The 23,509-nt window shown below is 41.5% G+C and overlaps 2 protein-coding genes across 4 annotated transcripts; both read left to right on the forward strand.

Moving 5' to 3' along the window:
- The first annotated feature begins 121 nt into the window (after window positions 1-121).
- Window positions 122-567, forward strand: LOC120312861 (histone H3). The gene has a single exon (XM_039354156.1). The coding sequence runs from the start codon at window positions 122-124 to the stop codon at window positions 530-532; it is 411 nt and encodes a 136-aa protein (XP_039210090.1). The 3' UTR covers window positions 533-567.
- On the forward strand, window positions 525-23,447 carry LOC120312857 (pentraxin fusion protein-like). 3 transcript variants are annotated; one of them, XM_039354152.1, is made up of 7 exons: window positions 525-641; window positions 6,015-6,228; window positions 6,684-6,734; window positions 8,216-8,501; window positions 18,638-18,792; window positions 20,808-20,855; window positions 22,588-23,447. In XM_039354152.1, the coding sequence occupies exons 2-7, from the start codon at window positions 6,174-6,176 to the stop codon at window positions 23,190-23,192; spliced, it is 1,200 nt and encodes a 399-aa protein (XP_039210086.1). In that variant the 5' UTR covers window positions 525-641; window positions 6,015-6,173; the 3' UTR covers window positions 23,193-23,447. The 3 variants fall into 3 exon arrangements, with proteins under 3 accessions (XP_039210086.1, XP_039210085.1, XP_039210087.1); XM_039354151.1 differs by lacking the exon at window positions 525-641 and having other exon boundaries at window positions 5,026-6,228; XM_039354153.1 differs by lacking the exon at window positions 525-641 and having other exon boundaries at window positions 6,169-6,228; window positions 6,669-6,734.
- Window positions 23,448-23,509: the final 62 nt, after the last annotated feature.

The following is a 23,509-nucleotide window of genomic DNA, read 5'->3' on the forward strand; positions in this document are numbered from 1 at the left end:
TTTCTTCCAATGGAAAGAGGCTTTTTCTTAGCAGTAGCCAATCAAAAGTGCAAGGTGATGTATAAATGCTGTCCCGCGAATTTGTCTTCTTCAGTTCCCTTTTTCCCACTTCTGTGAAGAGATGGCCCGGACGAAGCAGACGGCTCGGAAGTCAACCGGCGGCAAAGCGCCCCGCAAGCAGCTGGCGACCAAGGCTGCCCGCAAGAGCGCCCCGGCTACGGGCGGCGTGAAGAAGCCTCACCGCTACCGCCCGGGCACCGTGGCTCTGCGAGAGATCCGCCGCTACCAGAAGTCCACCGAGCTGCTGATCCGCAAGCTGCCCTTCCAGCGGCTGGTGCGTGAAATCGCCCAAGACTTCAAGACCGACCTGCGCTTCCAGAGCTCGGCCGTGATGGCTCTGCAGGAGGCGAGCGAAGCGTATTTGGTGGGGCTGTTCGAGGACACGAATCTGTGCGCCATTCACGCCAAGAGGGTGACCATCATGCCGAAAGACATTCAGCTGGCGCGGCGCATCCGCGGGGAGAGAGCTTAAGTCCGCGCTCCTCCAGTTTCGGCCTATCTCGGAAAATAATACGATACCCAAAGGCTCTTTTAAGAGCCGCCACCTTCGTCTCGGAAAGAGCTGAAAGTCTTTAATTCAAGTTAGTTGCTTTGAAAATTGCCACATCTATGGCAGCCATATATGTTTACTGTTATATTTACTAAAGTAAAGCATAGCTTAATGGAATGGTTAAAGTATCGGGATCATGAGTTCTAATCCCGGCTAGGTACGAAGATAGGTGGGAGGCGTTGAGCCAATCAGCCTTCGGAAATAGACAAGGGGCAAGCCTTTTATGAAAGGGTTAAAATTATGGGACTTCAAGGAGGCAACATTGAGGCGCGTGCGCACACGGTATTCGGTATGGTACTCCTGAAACTGCTTAACTAGTTGGATTGAGTTTATAGAAGGTGCTGTTGTAGAGTATTTTAGGTTTAATTCTGAGTCTGACTGGATACTTTAATTAGGAAGAGAATTATTTAAATTAAACGAGATAGACCTCTTTCAACTTTCCTTAAATTCTGAAAATATTCCTGATGAATATGTTAAAACTCCAAATACCTGACAATTTTTAAAATTTGTAATGTCGGATAAGTGTTTCATTTCGTGCTTAATTTCTTCTAGATTTAGGCAAAAGGTACCTTTTTGCAGCAACAAATGGAAACTACCTTGGTCGATTACAGGGTCATTGACTAATAAAATGAACTGAGAACAAGCCCTTTTATCTTTTCTTGATGTTAATTATTCCTAATGGATTTTGATTGAGGGTAGTTTAAAACAGTTGTAGTTTTAAGTTACTCTGCCAAAGGTGTTTGTGTGTCTGTGTTCTAGACAGGAATGCTCTGGAGTATGTTTATAAGCTGACAATGCAGTCAAATCTGGGATCAAATTCTATAAAAGACAGGTCATTGGTGCCTGCAAAAGTCTTTAGTGTGAACTTGCATAAAGACCCAAGTACAAGCTTTTTGTTACATCCCTTGCAACTGTATCCTATATTTTATAACGTGAAACTGGGCTTTTGAAATGTGCAACGCTTCCCACAGGGCTCTGTAATGAAGTCACTGTTCTGATTATCCAATGATATGTGAGCACTTGGTGTCTGTGGGCATTTAGTATGATCTTGCTTCCTGACCAGAGGTCATTTGGATACTGTACCTCACTCTCCTGTAACAAGTCACCCATTCACCACAGGTCTAGTGCAGAAGTTAATTATGAAGCTGCTTCTGTCATACATACTGGTTTACCTCATCTTTATTCATGTGCCAGGACTCTGTGACATTAAAAAGTTGATATCTAATGCAAATTGAGGTCTGCTTACCACTCTCTCCCTTCAATGATTTGTAGTCTCTTTGTGTAAACCAGGTGCTTCCTAGTTCATTTTTGCATAATTTCCCCTTCATTATCATTAGGGATTTGCAAAGAGTTTTGGGCATGGGACAACTGATTTCAGATAGTCTGTATTTTGTATGTTTGATCTGTAAACAGAACATGTTTTGTTCTGGATAGGAATTGAAACATGATAGTCCTAGGCAGGAGTGATGCAGGTGGTTATAAGAGTGGAAAAGAGCCTGGCCTTGGGGACAACTTATATGCACTTTGGTATTGGTAGTTAAGAGAAGGCACATGGGCTTGGGAGTACATGCTTTGTCAGAGCACCTGTGGTTGGTGATGAAAGAAGGAAGGAAAAGCCATATGGAGAAATATGACACAAGTAAGTGCACCAAGGTAGTTTTACTCTTTAAAATTGCTCATATTGCTTTGGATTAGATTTTTGCCTAAACTTGGATCACCCAAAATGATCCAGACATATCTCTGCTAAACTTCAGCTGATTCAATCATTTAGTCAAACTTCAGGAACATGGAAGTTTAGACTGAGCTTGAAATAACTTTTTCTCTTCACTACATACCTATCCCAGCTCTTTCCCCACTTGCATCCTAATCCTATATAAATATGAGCATCATCTTTTGCCACTGTCTTATGCTTTAACACCCATTTTATCAGAGGTGAAGATGGGTGAGTAACTGTGAGTGAAATCTGAGCCAGGCTTATTGGCTGTTTCAAGCTGCCCTTTTCCCTCTAAAGGAAAAAAAATATTTTTTAGCTTGGGGTTGAAATGAGGGATCCTCAGTGCTCAAACTCAGAGAGCACCAAAGACGTCTTTTCCCTCTGATCAGAATCATCTGCCACTTTGTTATTATCTCCTTAAAATCTAATTTCACCTCATAAAAAGATTTTGGATGGCATACAATAGTAAAAATACATTTAAAAATAGAAAAATCAGTATTAAAATAAAGATAATTAAAAATATATGCAAACTGAACAGAGATTGAGTGAATACATCCACCTTAACTGTAGAGCCATCTAAACAAGTCTCCAGTTCCTTGATGCCATAAAGAAACTTAAGGGACTTAAGCAAATGTAAACATTAAAAGGGATGAGGAGAATATGTCAATTGTAGGTCCCTGGCAGATAGTACCTTCAGCATGCTCTCTCTGTTGGAGCTAATGGGTTAGCTAGGCTGATATAACTGGAAAGAGGTAATCTCTCAGCCTGGACCCTCCTTTTCCATCACCTTCCCTCCAAAAGGAAGGTTAGATACCAGATAAAAATTGTGCAGGATAGTGGGGTCTAGGCTTCTTGAGAAGGAAGTAAACCAAAGCCTCTTTATGAGGTACAGGAAAAATCCTTTCACTCAAAGAAAAAATTCCCACCAAAACCCACTCTCACAACACACTCTGGATTGCTTTCACAGGCCAGGAGGGGCATGGATCTAAAGAGCATGTGGCTAAATTCCTAAGGAACCTGTCTACTTATTCAGGTCCAACAACCTCAAATAACCTTGCAAACACTTTTGTGAAGTAAGTTTAGGATATAATTAGTGTAAAGGCTTCATAGAGGCTTCTCTCTAGTTATACTATGAGAATGCTCCACACATCATTAAAGCCTTACAGGTGTAACAATTGCACCAGGGGGTATTTATTAAGGTATTTATATTTTAGGATAAGGCCATTACTTAATAGAGTAATCCATGTTTAGAAATGGAACGATATTAGAAATTACTTTGGCATAAAATTCCGTTTATGCCCAAACAATTAACCTCTTCTAATGATCCTTAAAAATATAAGGATTTTGTGACTTAACATTTAGTGCTCATATAATGTAACTTAATTCATCTTAAAACAGTTAGTACCCAATTCATTACTTGAATAGGTTCTGCTTCCTTTGATCATAGAACAAAAGGAACATTTGAGCTCTGCATCTGGGCAGTGATCAAGATCAAGTTAATTATTAAATTATGTTGATATTGTTACTTTATTAAGTTTTATTAAATTATTCACACTTAAATCAGCTGAGTAAACAAAATGAGAAATTCAACATATCCATTCCAAATTTCTAGAATTTTTTAAGGTATTTTTTTCTGACGTGGTGGGAATACTTATTCAAATTTAGACAGAAGATAAATTCTTCAGACCACTGAATAACTAATGGAGAAGGGGTGTCCTTCCAGCTTTGCAGCATTAGCTTTTTGCAATCTTTAAGAGCATGAATGCTTTCACGGATTATCATGATTACATGCCATAAAGTCATTCTTGAGTCATAGTGACTGCATAGATTTTCTCCATGATGATACATTTCTAACCTGGTCCTTCAGATCTTCTAATGTTGCACTCATCAGTACTATAACTGAGTCTATTCACCTTGCTGCTGGTTGTCCTCTTCTTTTTTTCCCCACCTTTCCCAGCATTTGACTCTTCTCCAGAGAGCTAGATCATCACATAGTGTGTCCAAATTATGAAAGTAGGATAATTTGAACCTGGTGATTTGTGTCTTGAATGAGAATGATTTGTTTTATGGTCCATTGTTTTATTATTTGGCTGTCTAAAATAATCTCAGAAGTTTTCTCCCACACTAAGGTCCAAAAGCTTCAACACTTTTCCTATTCACTATCCTATTAATATCTAAGTCATTAATATATAATTAAAAAGAAAAAAACAAGAAATCTGCAAAAACCAGTAAGTCTTCTAGAACAACATTAATATGCTTAATACTCCTGTCTCCTATTTTTCTCACAACAACAATCCTAGATTGGACTGACATAAACTGACTGGCCCAAAATCACCCAGATGGCTTTCATGCCTAACTCACACTCTCCTTGCTTCTAGGCCAGCATTTTAACCATTGCATCATACTGGCTCATGTCAGTTTCTTCCAAAATGCAGAGTTATGGTTTTAAGTCATACTTAACTTTTTCCTCTTTGTTTTTTCAGTCTATTGTGTGGTGTATAAAACCTTTCTAGATTTTAAATGAGACCTGGGTATTTTGCACCCTGTGGGCCACATTTGGCTCTTTGGCTATCCCTGTCTGGCCTGTGGTGATACTAATAGTGGTGGGAGATGGGGCATTGATGGGGAGTGGGGTATGAAATGTGGGGCAGCAAGGAAGGGGGGTGCGGCAGCTGCCCTCCAAACAGTCCCAGTTTCTCAGGTGGCCCTTGGGAAAATTAATTGCCCACCGCTGTCCTAAATGTTCATCCTTTGCTATCTGCAGGTTAAACTAGAAAATTAGCTGAATTTCAAGCACCTATATCTGGTGCCTGCAGACAGCTGGCATGATGGAGGTTCATTAATGTTTGCTGTTCTGTAACCTACTCTCTATTTTAACAGAACCTGAATTCTAGGGCTTAGTTCTACCTACACCCCATATCAGCATAAAGGACATGTTTAGTCCTTTAACAATAGTGGGGAACAAGAAATATCACACTGTTAAAGTTTTCTGCAAACTCAGGATGAATGAATTATCTTTCAACTCAACAGTAGAAGACCTATCATAATGTTCCATAACTGGAGGTTTTAAGAAGAGATTGGACACCCATTTGTCTGAAATGGTATAGGGTTTTCTGCCTGAGCAGGGGGTTGGATTAGAAGACCTCCAAGTCCCTTCCTACTACTACTACTACTACTACTACTACTACTACTACTGCTGCTGCTGCTGCTGCTGTTGTTATTATTATTTTAAAATTCTGGGCTTGGAGAGGGAAATCCAGGTTCTAGTCCTCTCTTAGGTAGGGAGGGGAGTTGGCACTGCCTTTCAGCCCTAATCAAACCCAGTCTTTGCAATAAGACATCTGAAAACAAAACAACTTGTAGCATCATGTACTGAAACTTTGCTGTGTGACCTCTGCAGGCACAGACTAAAAGAAGCCTGGCAACCAAACAAGATAAATGCTAAGAAAAATAGAAAATAAACTATCCAAGTTTCTGCTGTATACATAGAGCAGAGCCCTTATTTCTTCAGGTCACTAGTATATATGTATGTTAAATATTAATACTTTCTGTCTGGAATTTATAGTTGTCATTGTGTTCTGGCTATTTCTGTTCATTACCCTGTGGACCTATTAAATTTTTATCTTACTGGATAAAATACACTACTGTAATCAAGATCTTTCTCACCGCTTAGAATTTCCTATCCAGCAGGTGTTGCGTGGGTGTCTTGCCTTTCAAGGTTTGGAGAACAGCCCAAGGAAAAAAGATTGCCGCTGAAATTAATGGATAAAGAAGAGAAAATCTCCTGAATGCTGCAAAAGAGATGTTGAAACGTCTGCATAGTATTTGAAAAAGCTGGTAAAATAAAACATGCTACATGCAGTCCTGATTACTGTAGCTCTTCACTGGCTTATCACATATAAATGTAAGTAGTAGAGTACCAGTTACTTACTTTGCTTGACAATTTAGGTTTTAATCCTAATTTTGGTACATGAAATCCAGCAAAATTTATCTGGCTCCTATTGGATTTAATATCACATTTAAGGCTGCCTCCTGAGGCACAATAACTGGGACTAAAATCCATTGAATCTGGTAAAATTTATGTAGAAGTCTAGAAGGCTGGAAAAAGAAATATATTGGTTGATGTGGCACATACTGTAGTTAAGGTATTAAACTGGGGTGAGATCAAGCCAGAAATCAGTTAAGTATCTCTGATCTGGATCTGAATGTATATATTTTTGATTAATAGCTGGCTGTATTTGGCTTTGCTGGTTTTGCAACTGTGCTATTGGCTTAAAAAAAAAATTCTGCCTATTCTTTCTTGCCATGTATCTCTTTCTACCAACTGCTTTCTGGATTACTAAGAGTTCTTTTTTTTAGATGGTGCAGGCAGTGGGGCTATGGTAGAGGCTTCAATAATCCCAGTTGGAGGTAAATATAAACTCATTACATGCATGATATATTTATTTATAATTAAATGCTTCCTTATCCTATTTGTCTGAGGTACTATATTGCTATTACAGCAATACAGATAAAATTATGGATATATTTTAAATTAATCTCTCTCTATTCTTTTTGATGAGAAACCAATCAACCTTGTCTGATCTTGATTAATCTCAAAAAACTAAGGAAGATTTATTTGTCTGCTTATTTCCTGCCTTTATTATTTTTACAAATAACTCAAGGCAGTGAACATATCCAACACAACAACACCCCAATGGGCTGCAAGTTGCCCTTCGCTTAATTTTGAAAACATATATTACATGCCAGTTTGGATGGCAAATCATCATTGATAGCTTATGGCAATGTGTAAATTCAACAAATTATGGCTTATAGAAGAAATTGGATTAAGTAACCCATGACTAGCGAGGCTCAGCAAAGAACTTTTCATGCAGTTCAAAGTGAATAGCCTCAGAATGGAGAGCTTTTATAAAAGATGCAATAAGCTAGGTGGCCTTTGGAGGTTTGGGAACTGCGGCTGTCAGAATTCCCCAGAAGGGCATCTCTGAAAAATCCATAGTAAAGAGGGGGAGGAGATAATGGGAAAGAGTCCTTACCCACACCACTTGCCACAGCCCTTGCTGGGATCTCTACTTTCACACTTCTATTATCTGAGTTCCAGGCTGTCCAGGTGAAAAATTTGTGCTAGGCAGGGAGTTATGCTGCTAAAACATTCTTGAGTGGGGGAATGTTCTCCATTGCCTAGAATCTGGACAGCGTACAAGAGGAAAATCTCCCTTCACCAGCAATCAGCTTTTCCCCTTAGGCTCCAGTTTTTTAAACAAAGACACCAAGTCCAAGTGGGCATGGCAAAATGTGGAACTGGATTACAAACTTAATCCTGGAATATTCGACTACAAGGTACAAAGTAGGGATTGGAGAGAAAAGTTGATCTATAACAAACTATCTGAAGCTCAGAACTGCATTACAAAGCTGGTAGCAGTCAGTAATTTGTAAACAAATAAAGAGGCGTGCTGATAATTGAAGGAAATACAAAAATCAACTTGTAGTACTTAAAAGATTTTTTGTTTGCTGGTTGCCTTTCTCCTAAAGTTTGTTGGCTTTAGGCCTGAATCCTCCCTGAACCATACCCCTTTACTGTCACTAGGGAAAACAATGGCTGTTATTGGGGAATACTTGAAGTCCCCCCTCCCTCAAGTTAACTGCTCAAAATTAAAAGACCCCTTAATTTACTTCAGAATCCCAGGCTGGGAATGAAACAATTAGATAATTTCCATTGAGGATTAGGTACAAGTAGTAACTGAAAATTAGTCCTAAACTTCCCTTACTAGTCATCTAGATGATGCTAAAAGATTATTTTTTGATACATCAAATGTGTGTCTCATATTATTAGATGCTCTTGTTCGCTTTTGCATTAAATAAATATACCATTGTCTCCATTTCCATGCCAGATCCTAATGTAGCAGTGGGAAAACTATCATCCCAGTCTAGTACATTTGAAGAAAAAGGGGAGTCAAGGAAGGCCATTGATGGATCCCTGGCAAATATCTACACAAATGGAGACTGTACTCTGACAAAGAAGGATTTTGAGCCCTGGTGGATGGTAGATTTGATTTCAGCCTTTCAAGTATCTGCAGTAGTGATCACAAACAGAGGAGATTGTTGTGAGTCATGGATAAAAGGAGCTGAGATTCTGATTGGAGATTTGCCGCAGAAGGGCGGCACAATGAATCCCAGGTACTGGCACAATATTACATTGTCCTCTGAAGTGAGTTTATGAGAAATATGTCTTATGAGTCTTAAATCTGAGCATTTCTGTGTGAATAAACCCAACTGAAGCTTTTAAAGATGTAACTCACAAAAATTTAGGAAGAATTAGATTTTCTGTTCTGTAGAATGGAATGTCGCAGAATGTAGCATTACAACATTCTGGATAAGTAGCAATTATAGGAGGAGAGACATGTTAGTCTATGGTGGCAAAAAACCAGAGCGAGTTGGTACAATCTTTTCTGACTAACGTTAGTGATCTGCAGCTCACTTCATAAGATGCATAGAATGGCTAGACTGATGAAGGATTGTACACTATATCCCATGAGCCCACATTCAGCCCCTTTCAAAGTAAACATGTTTCTGTGAGACTAACCTGTTTCCTATATTGAGTAAAATGAGTGTCACAGTACTGTACAACCTTGTAGTACGATATGCGCAATGTAGTTGCAAAACATTGAAAGAATTTCAGGTTTTCTCTGTATCTTTTCAATAGAGAGTCTTTGACTTTCAACTGTAATATAGAGCCTGCTGATCACGGTCATAAGTCATGGTGGTTAGTAAATTAGATCATCCCATTTTACAACTTTTTTGTGGCATTTGTTAAGTAATTAAGTGAACCTATGTACTGGTTTTGCTGAAAATTTTAAGTAAAAGGGCGTTGTCTTACCTGAACGCCTTTTCTCAGCAGGATGATGTAGGGTCCAATGGTTGGGTTCCATGACAGCCTTCCCGCCCGACAGACTAGGTCAAAACTTTGGCCACACCCTCTCTTTGGTGTGACTCCAGTTTTGACTGAGACGAGAGTTGTTCGTTGAATTCTATAGTAGCTCCTCGTTCGATATCTGCCTAGACCTAATACCTGGGGGGGTTTGGACTCTACATCATCCTGCTGAGAAAAGGCGTTCAGGTAAGACGCCTCTTCTCCAGCAGGATGGCTGTAGAGTCCAATGGTTGGGACATACCAAAGCCCTCATGTCCCCCTGGGAGGGAGTGTCTAGGCCCCTGGCTCCTGAGGCGAAACAACCTGCTGTAGCACCCTTCTACCAAAGGCAGCCTCCGCTGCGGCAAAGGAGTCTAAGTGGTAATGCTTAACAAATACGGAGGGAGAAGACCAAGTTACGGCCTTACCAATCTCCTCCACTGAGCCTTGTGTGGACCACGCTGCTGATGTGGACGCGCTGCGCGTTGAATGAGCAGTCACTGTGTGGTAGCAGTGGAATTGTCTGAGCGATGTAGGCTTGGGCTATACAAGCTCTGATCCACCTACCTATGGTAGAAGATGAAACTTTCTTCCCCATAGTTGATGGTTGGAAGGAAACAAATAGAGCTTCCGTCTTACAGAAAGACAAAGTGCGCTTTACGTAGTAACACAGCGCTCTACGCACGTTCAGTTTGTGCCATCTATGTTCTAGCCTATGTCTGGGATTTGGGCATAGATCAGGAAGAGTCAGTTCCTGAGATCTGTGGAAGATGCTGTTTACCTTCGGAATGAGTGCAGGGTCCGGTCTGAGGACCACCTTGTCCTTGAAGAAGGTACATAGATCCTTCCTAACTGACAATGCTGCTAGTTCCGAGATTCTTCTCACGGAAGCGACAGCCACTAGAAAGGCTACCTTTAACGATAGGTGATGGAGAGAACATGAGTCGAGAGGCTCAAATGGGGCTGATGTCAAGGCTTGAAGAACCTTAGACCATCTACAGGAAGGATACCTGTGTATGACAAGAGGCTTAGTATTGACTGCTCCTTTTAGGAAGGCGCTAATCTCCGGATGTTGCGACAGAGGAGTTAAGTTGTCACAGGAAAGGACAGTTGAGAGGGCCGCTACCTGTCTACGAATGGTGCTGACTGATAGGCCCTTATTAAGTCCCTCTAACAGATAGTCTAATATATTGGGAATAGACACTGAAATTGGATCTAGCTGATGTAGAGAGCGTCACTTGCAGAACCCCTTCCATGTAGCGTCGTAGATCCTGTTGGTCGAAGGTCGTCTTGATGCTTGTATGATTGATATCATCTCTGAGGAATAGGATTGCCTAGCTAAACTTTGCCGCTCAAATGCCAAGCGGCTAGTTGCAGCCACTGAGGATCTGGATGTAGAAGCTTGCCCTGACCGAGTATTACTCGGTCCGGGGGAATCTTCCACAGGGTTGATATTGAGAGATCCACAAGGTCTGTAAACCACAGACGCCGTGGCCAGTGTGGAGCAATCAAGAGTACTTCTGCGCCTTCTAGGATCAACTTGCGTATGGTCGCCGGTAGCAATGGGAGTGGTGGAAAGGCGTACAGGAGTTACGCCAGCCACCGACACCTGAGAGCGTCCGTTCCTTCCGACCCCAGAGTCAGGAATCTGGAGAAGAACCTGGGTAGTTGTGTGTTCTTCGGAGTGGCAAATAGGTCCAGGTGTGGTCGCCCGAACCTCCTGGGGACCTCCTTGAACAAGGCCGGATCCAGACGCCATTCCGACTGGTCCACCTTGGCTCTGCTCAGAGAGTCTGCCTGGAGATTTGCCTCCCCTGAGATGTGTTCCGCTCTGGTGGAACTCAAATTTGCTTCCGCCCACCGAGCTAGAGCTGATGCTTCCTGCATCAGTTCCATGGATCTTGTTCCTCCCCCCTTGTTGACATGGGCTTTTGCTGCCACATTGTCGGTTAGAACGAGGACATGTCCTCCCGTTACTAGGTGGGAGAATTGGCGCAGAGCCAGGTGGATGGCCCGCAACTCCAGCCAATTGATGCTGTGAGTGAGGTCCGATTGTTTCCACTGGCCCTGAGCTATCTGAGTTCCCAGATGGGCTCCCCATCTGAATAGACTCGCATCTGTCGTGAGCGTGAGCCGGGTCGGCTCCCTGAATATGTTTCCCCTGAGCATCGTGGGTGATATCCACCGATTCAGGGACCTCAGTAAGTGGTTTGGTACCAAGACCTTCCTGCTGGAGGTGCTGAGGTTCCTTCTCTGATAAGGGAGGAGGAACCACTGCAACTCCCTTGAGTGGAGTCTTGCCCATGGGACAATGCCCATGCAAGATATCATCTTTCCCAGGAGCTTCGAGAGTTGTATCAAAGGTACTCTCTTGTCTTTCTAAATTTGATGAGCCAGCTTGGAGATGCTGTTTCAACGCTCCTGGGAAAGATATATCCTGCCCTGGGATGAGTCTGTCACCGCTCCCAGATGCTGAAGCCTCCTTGCGGGAGTGAGATGGCTTTATTTTGAAATTGATTGAGAGTCCGTGATCCTGCAGGATGCGGATCGTGGTCTGAAGGTCTAATCTTGCTTGCTTGTGTGAGCTGGATTGAATGAAATGTCGTCCAGATAAACTGTACGCGCACCGGCATCAACCTGAGATGGGCCGCTATGACTGCTAGAATCTTGGTAAATACCCTTGGAGCTGAGGAGAATCCGAAGGGTAGAACCCTGTACTGGTAATGCCGGTTTGCGTAAGTAAATCTGAGGAACTTGCGGTACTTGGAATGGATAGGAATATGCAAGTACGCCTCCATAAGATCTATTGAGGTCTCCCTCCCTGATACTGGCCAAGATGGACTTTAGGGACTGCCTTTTGAACCTGTAGGTTACAAAATAATTCAGACCCTTTAGATCCAGTAATGCCCTCCACCCTCATGATGTCTTTGGGATCACAAAGAGGATGGAGTAGAAGCCTTCCCTTTCCTCTTCCTTTGGTACCCTTTCTATGGCCTGAATTGACAAAGGGTGTGCAATGGCCGAGGTTACCGACCTTGCTTTGGATGTTTTTCTGGAAATGGGACACCTGATGAAGCGGTTTGGTGGGGGAGAATAAAACTCTAAGGTCAGGCCATGCCTGATTGTTTCCAGTACCCAGGCATCGGTGGTGGTCTGTTCCCAGACCTCGATGAAGTTCCCTAACCGACCCCCTATGGGAGTATCTCGCCTGGCGTCACTTGGAACATTTAAAGGGTTGGGTTCCCGATCCTCTGGAGGGACGCCTGGATTGGAATTGTCCTCAGGCTCCCATGTTTGGGCAATCCTGGGAACGATCCTGTCTCAAGTAGAAGGATCGTGAGCCTCTAGACCAGTCCCAGGATTGCCCTGATCAAAAGGGCTGTCTCCAGTCCCAGGAGCTTCCTGGGCGGAAACCTTGTCTCCGGAATTCTTGAGTGCCTCTCCTATCCAGCTTCTTTGATGGGTGGACTAGAATCTTTCTCTTGTCCCTGCTCTCACTTACATGTGGATCCAAATGGATCCAAACAAGAGTGACCCACTGTACTTGGACGTTGATAGACGCCACTTGACCTTTAGGTCTGTTTTCTAATTTTTAAGCCACAGTAGTCTGCGCGAGGCTACTGTGGCAGCCATTGACCTTGCTGCATACTTGGTTGCGTGAAGTGAGGCGTCAGCCATAAATTGTGAGTCAGCCAGTATTTTGGCCAAAGTTTGGTGAGTTCTGACCTGATCAGGAGGTACAGTGGTTTGCAGCTCGCGAAGCCACATAATGCAGGACCTGGCAAAGAATGACGAGAAAGTTGCCGCCTTGGCTGCCCCGGCTGCTGCCATGTGGGAGCGACGGAGGGAGTGCTCAAATTTCTTGTCCTCTGGTTTCAAGGCCTCCGCCATGTCTCCTGGAATTGCTGTGGGGACATCTAGCATGTCGGAAAAGAAGGGAGACACATTGAATAGCTTCCTCTCCACACTGTTAGGTGTAGGTGGCATTGCTAGGGAAGACCATTGCTCCTCTACGGAGGTGCGGAAAACCTTGGGACAAGGAATGTACTTGTCCTGTGCTACTTTTTTTGGTAAAAGGGGGGTTTTGCCTCCTTACTTGTGGAAGGATTCTCCTCCTGAACTGAGGTCAGATTGACCGTAGAGTCTGCCTATATTAAAAGTGATTTGAGGAGAGCTGGATCAAAGGGGCCAGAGCTCGTCGCCTGCTCAGGAGTGGTCCCTCATCCTCCGAAGGGGCATGCCAGTCATGTCCAGATCTATTGATTCTACCTCTCCTATTTGAGAGGAGGTCTCAGAGATATTGTAGCCGGAGCCTTGTTTCGTCCCTTAGGGGATGGTTAAAAGGCTACTTGACCTTTAGATGCCATGAACTGGGAAAGGCAACCTGCATGAATGCTTGAATTTGGGCAGACCATATGTCCTTCTGAGCTTTGTCGTTAGACGCAGCTGTAGTGGGAGTATGGTCTGGTGATGATGCTGGTGATGAGGAGTGAGAAGTATCCATCTGTTCGGTTTCCCCCAGAGGAGATCAAGTTCTAAGGACTTCCTGGGAAGTAGGCTCTGGTATAGGGGCCGCCAATGGGGCAGGGGAAACCATGTTTGCCTCATTGGATCTGGTTCTCTGGGCACTGGAGAATTGTTTTTCTAGCGCCAAATGTCTCCTCTAGGCCTCTCGCTCAGCTGTTTTGGAGGGTCCCTTTTGGATAAGGTGCTTTGTTTTGGCCTTCTTCTTCCCCCCCACATCAGATTCTGTGGATCTGCGCTTTTGTTGTTGTTGTGGGGGGGAGCAGTTGGGGACCCTGTATAGCTGAATGCGAGACACTGTCTGCCATTGTGGCCAGGTACCCCGAGTAGGCAATACCTGGAGTGGGAGGAAGCCAGAAACATGCAGATCAGATGCAGAGTTTGTAGGCTGCAAGCCTGACTCTGAAGTCAAACAATGGCCGGACAGACAGGTACTATTCTGAGAAGAAAGGTCCTGTGGGGCCGGTGACAAACGGTCACCTTAGAGAGCAGATGGAATACAAGGGAAAACTCCTCACACTCCTCCAGCCAATAATCAGGTTTAATAAGAATGATTATCTGCAGAACTGTACTGCCCCCAAGTAACTGGGCTGTAAAGACAGACCCAAGGGTGTCTAATAATGTATATTTCTCTCTCCTTCCCCTCTCTCTATTCTATTATATATTTATTATTATTATTATTATTATTATTATTATTATTATTATTATTATTATTATTATCATTATCATTATTATAAATATATATGTGTGTATATAAGAGCAAACTAATCCCAGACGGGAGGAAAAGCAGGTCTGAAAAAACTCCGGTAGTTGACCCAACTAATGGAGAAAGGAACAGTAAGGACACCCAAAATGGCGCTGAAGAGGGAGACCACGCCCCCTAACTGCCAAACTGTCAGCTTCTAGAATAACACGAGGCTCAAAATGGCGATTGAAGCCTTCACGGGGAGTTTATGGGCTGAGGTAATCAGCAGAGAAGACTCACGAGGGATGGGGTGATCCGAAAGGGAAACTTCCCTCAAGTACAGCCGTTTGTTTAACTCCGTGTTTTGCAATCTGCGCTTCTTAAAGTCAGCTGGCAAAGGAGCTTGGTAGAAAAAAACCACCCCCTATACTGCTGACCGGCGATCCGCGGATCTGCCGGTCGTTCCGGAGCCGCTGGAGCTTGCGCTTCACAGCTGAGTAGAGATGAGCTCCGCTGCTGCTACGAAGGCTCCGAGTCCCCGAAATAGTTTGGAATGTGCTCGCAATGCGATATGCTCACCACAATGACGGAAACAAGGCCCTCAGGTCTCAAAGTTCTGACAGAAGGCTCAGAGCTGCAATCTAAGAAGAGAACGTCTTCTCGGATACCACAGCAAACGCAGTAAGAGAGAGGAGGATTTGACTCAATTTGTCTCAATTTTGACTATCTAAGGAGCTAAGGTTTTTTTGCTGTTAACGGGCTCGAGACTAAGTCAAAACTGGAGTCACGCCAAAGAGAGGGTGTGGCCAAAGTTTTGACCTAGTCTGTCGGGCGGGAAGGCTGTCATGGAACCCAACCATTGGACTCTACAGCCATCCTGCTGGAGAATGCCAGTTTTTGGTAGAACTGTCATAAAATGTAGACACATGACACTTGCAAATGGCCATAAATGTGGCCTGGTGTTGAGCGGCCAAAATAATTCTATTAAGTAATTCTCTTGCCTGTCAATTGTAAGTTAAGTCCACTTTTGATACCATCTCTATCTTGTCGTCTAAAATTTGTTCTACATCTGTCATTTCAATGATAACATCTTTTGGGAATAGTCTATCCATAGAAGTAGACATCATTACAAACATTGTTGATATTGTGGCTGTTTTCTTTCCATCCTTCAAAGTCTTCTTCAATATATTCATTGTTAGAATGTTTTCAACGTTTTTTCAGATTATAAATTATTCCTCTAAATTTTAGCCCCATCTAGTGTTCAGTTTATGAAATTGCTTGTTTTGTTTTGTAAAAGCCTAAAGAGAATCTATGTCCAGCAAGCAGCTGTTTGTTTTTTATAATTATTCCAAAATCTTATTATAAAAATTACAATATTTCAATTTTATCTGGACTCTTTCCATTCATAACTTTCTAAAATCAAAATCATGTTTAGCTTTTTGCTGTTTATTCTTTAAATTCTAAAGAAGTGGTTCTTAACCTTTTTAATGCCGCGACCCCCAACCAGTCGTAAGTCGAGGACTACTCAACCGGTCGCAAGTCAAGGACTACTCAACTGGTGCAGCACCGTTTGCAGAATGGGACTTTTGGCAGGCTCAGTAGGGCAGAGACAGCCTGGACAATTCCTATTGGCTTTTGAAAGCCAATAGAATTAGACTCTATTCAAGAGAGGGAGTAGCACAGCTAAGGAAAAGGGGAAAAAAATGGCGGACTGCGTTGTTTGGCGATCCCCGTGAAATGGTCGTTCGACCCCAAATGGGATCCCGATCCACAGGTTGAGAACCACTGTTCTAAAGCTTATCATTAAAATTTTCTTTCATTTGGGATTGAAGGCAGACTCACCCCTGTATTTTCAGATTTGTCAATGCAGGTATCTTTAATAGCTTAGAAGTAGTTAATGAGCCATTTCTGAAAGTGATTAGAAAGTGAAGTTTGTGAACTTAGTATCCTTTAAAAGTATTTACAACAGCTGCAAGCAAGATAGTTAATCTCATCATCTTCTGGCACTCACAACTATGGAAAACTGCTGTCCTTTGATCTCCTTATGAGGAGCAGCCATCCTGGCTTATCCCAATCTCCCATCCTGTCCTTAGGTGGAAAGGTTCCAAGGAACTATTTTATTAGCCAGTTTCTTAGTCTTTGCTGCAGCACACCATCTTCAGTTTGCCATACCTCCCCTGGAAATCACAATTAAACTTCCCTTCTGATACTTGACATACAGCTACATCCACTGCTTGCTCTTGATACCACTGTGTAAGCCCAACATAGCACTTTTCAGCTGTTTAGCAGTCTTCCAGATTTCTACAGCCACATCAGGTAGTTATAGTTTTAGCTAGGCATGGTCTTTTTCAAAATACTGTACTCCATTTCATTATTGCTTATTTTCATCTCTTTCTGTCAGCATTCCATAGCAACTGAAGAGGCTCAGTTTTTACAGGTAGTACTCGAGTTACGAGTTACGAGGGTAATGGAGCCTGCCCATTCCCCTAACCCTAACTCAATAACTCATGGGAGTGAATCTTGTACCTCAAATGAGATCACTCCCTTGCTCGTTAAGACACAAGCAATTCGTTAAGTAAACATGAGGTATCTCAGGGTGGGGAAGGCCATGGAGGACCTAGTGATGGAATAGGCCCCCAAGGCCTCCCCGACCCACTAAGATACCTCATGCTTCTCCCTTCCTAACGTGCTGGACTCACCTTCAAAAGATCAGTCTCCTCTCTGCTAGAGTTCCTGCTGCCATCTGGATCTGAGGCCGGGGGTCGCTTCTGCATGCCTCCAGAGGCCAGATAGGGGCATTGGAGGCCTTCTCCAGGCCTCTCTGCCTCCCAGAAACAGACTGCTGGAGGGCCGCAGAAGCGCCCCCAGCCTCAGATCTGGGCAGCAGTGGCCTAGAAAAGGTCTCCAGTGCCTGGATCATGCCGCCGGAGGCCTGAGGATGTATCCCCTGTCCTCAGATCTGGGTGGCAAGGGCCTGGAAAAGGCCTCTGTCACTCCAATCCAGCCTCTGGAGGCACAGAGAAGCATCCTCTGTCCTCAGATCTGGGTGGCAGGGGCTGGGAAATGGTGTCCAATGTCCCAATCCAGCCTCTGGAGGCACATGGAAGTGTCCCCCGGATTCGGTTCCATACTCTGTTGCAAAGAACACAGGCCTAAAGTACCATGAGATCACGTGAGATCAGTAGCATGAGATCTTGCCCCACTGATCTCATGTGATCTTGCGTTACTTTAGGCCTCCATTCTCTGCGAACTCACCAAAAGCCTGGAGCAGCCAAGAAAGCAAAGGATCTCGATCTTTGTAGGGTGAGTATTGAAGGCCTAGTGAGACCTGGGGTGGAGGTGGGGATGGAGGGAATAACCAGGGTGAATGTTGCAGAACCTCTGCAGTCCTCGTAAGGGCGAATGACTGCCGTGATGCTGCAATATTCGTAATTTCAAAACTTGCTCGTAAGCACTAGCAAAGTTATCGCGTAACTTTGAATGAGCGTTCAGTGAACGCTCATAACTCGGGGATTACCTGTACTGTGTTGTTTTGGACCCAACTCCTTTTTCTTACTTCATTTTGTTTTTACTTTTGGAAAATTTGGAAGTTTTTCCTAAACTCACTAACCCTTTGATTAGATGTTGCATTTTGATTGAATGAAAATTCAAAATTTTACTTTTGAGTAGATTACTTAAAAGTTATGTTGAGTTGAACATTAATAAACTGCAAGGGTTTTTGGGGAGGTCACGTATTTAGGAGCTGGGTTAAATGATAAATAGCTACTAATCAATGTTTGGTCAGTGAACTAATACATCTAAAACTTACTTTGTGGTAAGATGGACAGCCAATAAATTAAATAATTACATTTCAAGTTGTGAATTAGTGCATCTATAGTAAAATGTAACTAATTTATAAGACAGTGGAAAGATTGCCAACAGGAGTTACAATCTATATCCTCATCAGAGTTTATTTTACTCACACCAGAAGCAAAGGAGATCGCAAAGTGTAGTTTTATAAGGACCAATATTGGGGGAACAGAGATTACTAGCAGATATATAAATGTGGTAGATATTGTTCCCTGTGTTCTGAGAATCTTGTGGAAATCATGGCTTCTCTTAGCATGAATGTTGATAAAGCTCACGCATAAATCCAAGGACTCCGATTCCTGTTGTGCCAATCTGCAGTTCAATAACAATCTGGCCCCTTGGCAGGTGTACTACAATCAACAGCATGGGACGTGGGGAAACAATGTCATTTAATTGTGCAGGCATGCAAGGACAGTATGTGACCATCACAATCCCTGGGAGATATGAATTCCTAACACTCTGTGAAGTGCAGGTGCTTGCACATCCATGGCTTCATATAGGTAAGCAGAAACTGTGTGAATACTATGAGCACCGTAGTGAATAGAGGATGTATGGCTTATATAATGTTCTGTGTTTACATCTACTGTTTTTCATCATAATGAGTATGTTGGCTTTACTTCAAACATCTAATATGAGGAAAATATAGACTAAGATGCACATATATTTAACTGAGAGCACTGACAGTTGCCTGTTTTGTTGAGATAAGGAAAATGCATTCTTATGGTTATGGAGTGATCAGCACAGTAGCAACACAAAGTCTCACAACATCTTTCACTTAATGGAAAAGAAGATAAAAGCTATAGTTAATAAAAATTCAGCAGTAGGGGAATATACTGGTCTGAAGATATAACCCTTGGGTATCCTGAAGTTGCAGTATAGAAATTTAGCAGCAAAATGGCTAATTTTTAGAAATACCTACTTTATTTTTTTAAAAAAATATATGATCAGAATAGAGGACTTTCAGAGGCAAACTGCCTGCATTTCTTATTTTAAATCCGCATCTAGAAATCAGAAAAAAATGACCTGAAATGCAGTCATTTTGCAAATAAAAATCAGCAGCATGATTTGGGACTAATTTTGTATTTTCAGCAGAGCTTTAAGAGCAGAAACAGATAAAATGAATCACAGAATTTCCTTATCGCCATTCCCATCATTGATTCATTCCAAAATATGAAAAAAGCAGACTGACAAATTCTGCCCTGATCCTTCTGTAAATATTATTGTGGCAATCCTTCAGATTGTGACCCTAATCCTTCAAATATTGTTCTTTCCTACTCTGTTGGCAATATATTGTCCCAGCTTCATGGTATGTTCATAATTCAGTTTGAATTTGCATGATTTAAAATACCTGATGACCACACTCCAACTTGCCTTCAGCTTTCTAGCTAGAGTTACTGCTTTTTCAACCCAAAATACCTGACTTGAATTTTCTTCAAACGTTTCCTACTGTGCCATTTTATGTAAAAGGTAATGTATTGTGATAAACTGAAGGAAGTTGAAGATAAGAAGAAAATGATATGTTCTATCTATATTTGGGGGCAAGAAGCAATTTTTAACAATATAATTAGCTTTTGTAGGCAGTGTTTTACTAGTTATTTTTATTTAGGAGGAAAGGACTTTGATATCATTTAATGATGTTGATTTGTGATTATGGAATTGATCTGATGACTTTCCTGAAGAGCATACTGTATATTTCTAATCCCAACATCATCTAGATGTTAGCATATTGCCTACCTCTGGTCCAAAGCCTTTCATCTTTTCAGAATTAGGTTCAGTTGAATCACTATTTTTTCTTTTACTGCCAGGTAGTTGTGAATTCTGCTTCCCAAATAGAAGACTGATATTAAATGGAGCAGGAAGAATGCTAGAATCTAGGTTCTATTGATTAAGGAAAACCAAGAAGTTTAGGATTTGTATGATTATAGAAATATTGATAAAAATGCCATTCCTGAGACTGTTGATCCTTTATCTTTGATCTACATGGATTTGTTGGACATATTTCTTGTCTTAAAACTAATTTTCATAAATATTCTCATTTAGTTGTAATTTACTCCTGCCATCTTGTAGTTCTTTCTTGTTATACAGAGTATGAAATTCTAAATTTGATTGTATTAAGAGGGTTAATCCAGATAGCAATATTGCCCAACTACATACAATAGTAGATAGTTTAGGAAAAAAGACACAAAATTTTCAAGACACATTAATATTTTCTGAGCTATAAAACTCACAAAATGCAATGGTAATAAATAGCTGACAATGTATCAGCTCTTCTTGAATTCCCATTTTCTAAGAGAACAACTGATCTTGCAAATTCAGTCTAGTAAATTAGAGGGAGAGGGAGAGGTTTATTGGGTGTGTGTGTAAGGCACCCTTTTCTGTATCTATATCCTCTTTCTTTCAAGGAACATCTTCTTTCATTTTTCAGAGGCCAGAGTAGTGATACAATCAAGTCTTATGGTGAATATGAATCTTTCATTCTTGAATATTAGAAATTCAGACATTTCATTTCTTGCAGTTCATGATGGAGGACGGAGTCCTGTTCGAGACAGTGACACTGATTCAGGTATGTGCGTTGTCGTATTGTAGGTTGGTTTATGCTTCTTTCTAATAGTCTTTGCAAGGGAATTATTTAATATTCTAAAAATTATCCCTTTATTTCCCTAATTTTGTCTCTTCTTCCTACATCTTTAATGGAACTGAATAGTTTATGGTGTTTTTCTTAATATAGTTTGGGCTTGGGGAGAATAGCTACTGTATATATGTTGATCATCTATTTGTCATGTAGCTCACCTTTGCCCAGATGTATTTTCATGTGCAATTAGCCTGTGAGAGAATCTCAGACAGGTCACTGGGGTATGGGGGTAAATACAGAAGTCATAGGGTGAGGCTGGTAACTGAGTATCCCTGATTTGCTTTGACCTGACTAATGTTTGATTGAAAAGACGCAAAACAAGTATCAGATCAAAAAGGTGGATATATGTTGCTGCTGCTCATCTCAAGGTCTTTCAGAATAATTCATTGAAAGTGAAATAATAGAGGAAGGGGACAATGATAGAGACAGAAGTAAACAATGAATCATTTTTATACGCGCATGTTTGAACACCCTAATAATAAAAGTTCTTTAGGGAATACAAAAGACGAATAAAGATACAAAAAAAGATAAAGACTACCAATAGAGAGCAGTCATATAATAAATAGTTATTTGATTTATATTTTACCCCAATCAGAAAATATTATTAGCAAAAATGCAATACAACATCCATAGTAAAAGGCTAAAAACAATAAAATCATATCCCACTGTTACTTATACTACGTGATGACATCAGCTCAACCTTCCAAGGCTCTCCAAAGTAATTTTGTTTTTAACAACTTAAAGAAAGCTTGTAAGAGGGATTGAATTCCTGAGGGGAGGCTATTCCAAAATGTAAGCATATCCCTAATGAAGGTGCTTCTATGAATTCTTCCCTACCTTTATCTTTTAAAAATGTGTGGAAACACAAGGTGGTTCTGAGATGTTCAACTTGAATATGTTCAAGTGGGTCAAAATTGAATAGAAAAGATGGCCCTGTAAGCATTCTGACATCATATAGGTCTTTCAAGATAAAAAACAAAAAAACAAAAACCAACCCAGCACTTTAATTACACTTGGAGCTAATAGAAACCAACATAGTGCACAGATGTAGTGTGCTCATTTTAGTGAATGCCCATCAGCAACTGGGCTGATGTATTCTGGACCAATTCTGAGACCACACCTCTAAGCAGGTTTAAAAGGCAATCTTATGTACTGCATGCAACAGAGAGTCTAAATGAAAGATGATAAGGATATGAGTCACTGCCACAACATCCTGTAACTATGGCTGCAATTGGTATACAAACTGAAGTTAGGCAATACTCTCTGGTCATGACTTTTACCTGCCCATTTAGCAATAGCTGTTACTCTAGGAAGATCCTTCTTCCTTCAAAATAGTACCATTCCATGAAGAACACTTGAGACATTGAAGAACTTTAATGAACCGATAGTAGCTCTATCTTGCTTTAGTAAAATTTCAGCCTTTTATATCCCATCCATACTCTTACAGTCTACAGACTTGGGTCATGATATTGAGAGCATCTCCTGTCTACCCCAGAGTAATAATGTACAGATAGGTATTGCTGATAACCATACCTATATAACGGTTTTCATTACATATGCTAATTACTGTAGAATGTTAAGATATAGCTCTGTGATAACACACAAATAAAAACACTGATTTAGTGTACTTCTTGAAAGGTCATGATAATATTCTCTCTTCTAGGTCTACAAGACAGAGTTCTGAGTTTCCCCAAAGAAACAAAAAGCAGTTTTGTGATCATATCCCCAATGCAGCCTTTGAATTTGATGGAATTCACACTCTGTATGAGGGTTGCAGTAGAGTATTTAGATGAACACAGAATAATTCTCTTTTCCTACCATTCTCAAAATGATGAATTGAGAATCTTGCGTGAAGCAATGGGCCACTTTGGTTTATACATGGGGGGTCGGAGTGTGAGGTTTGCCCTTCCTGATCTCAGCACTTTGGGGAGCCACATCTGTGTCACCTGGGAGTCAGCATTTGGCCTTACAGCCTTTTGGATGAATGGAAAAAGTAGTATCCGAAAAGTGCATAATATGGGACACATTCTCCAAGCAGGTGGTACAGCAATGCTTGGACGGGATCAAGGTGCACAAAATATGCCTGATCAGCAAAAGCCACATTTTGTGGGAGAAATATCAGATCTCTACATGTGGGATTATGTACTGAAATCTCATGATATAGAGAAAGTTTTGCAGGCCCATGAGTTTCCCAGGGGAAACATCTTTGACTGGAAAATATTGTCATATAAAATTATAGGTAATGTGATGGTATTGCCTAAGGCCTAATAATTCTGTGTGTATACATAAATATGTATGAAAATACTGTCCTATTATGTTGGGCAGCAAGCAAATAACATTATTAGTATGTAATCTAAGATGTTGAAACATAATTAGTGAGCATTTTGTTCTTAGTTTGTAATTATTCATGCTGAAATTCCTTGAATTAACCCATATAATAAATATAATAAAATTGTCTTATGAATAACAAGTTTGCAAAAGCATATTTTTCTTTTTCATTTGATATGGCAACCAAAATATAAAAAGACATGCCTGGTATCTGGAAGAAAAAAAAAACAGTTTTCAACAAAAATGAGGTAAAATGT

The sequence above is a fragment of the Crotalus tigris genome, unplaced genomic scaffold, assembly GCF_016545835.1.
Source record: "Crotalus tigris isolate CLP2741 ecotype Arizona unplaced genomic scaffold, ASM1654583v1 scf7180000018548.2558034, whole genome shotgun sequence".
Lineage (NCBI taxonomy): Eukaryota > Metazoa > Chordata > Lepidosauria > Squamata > Viperidae > Crotalus > Crotalus tigris.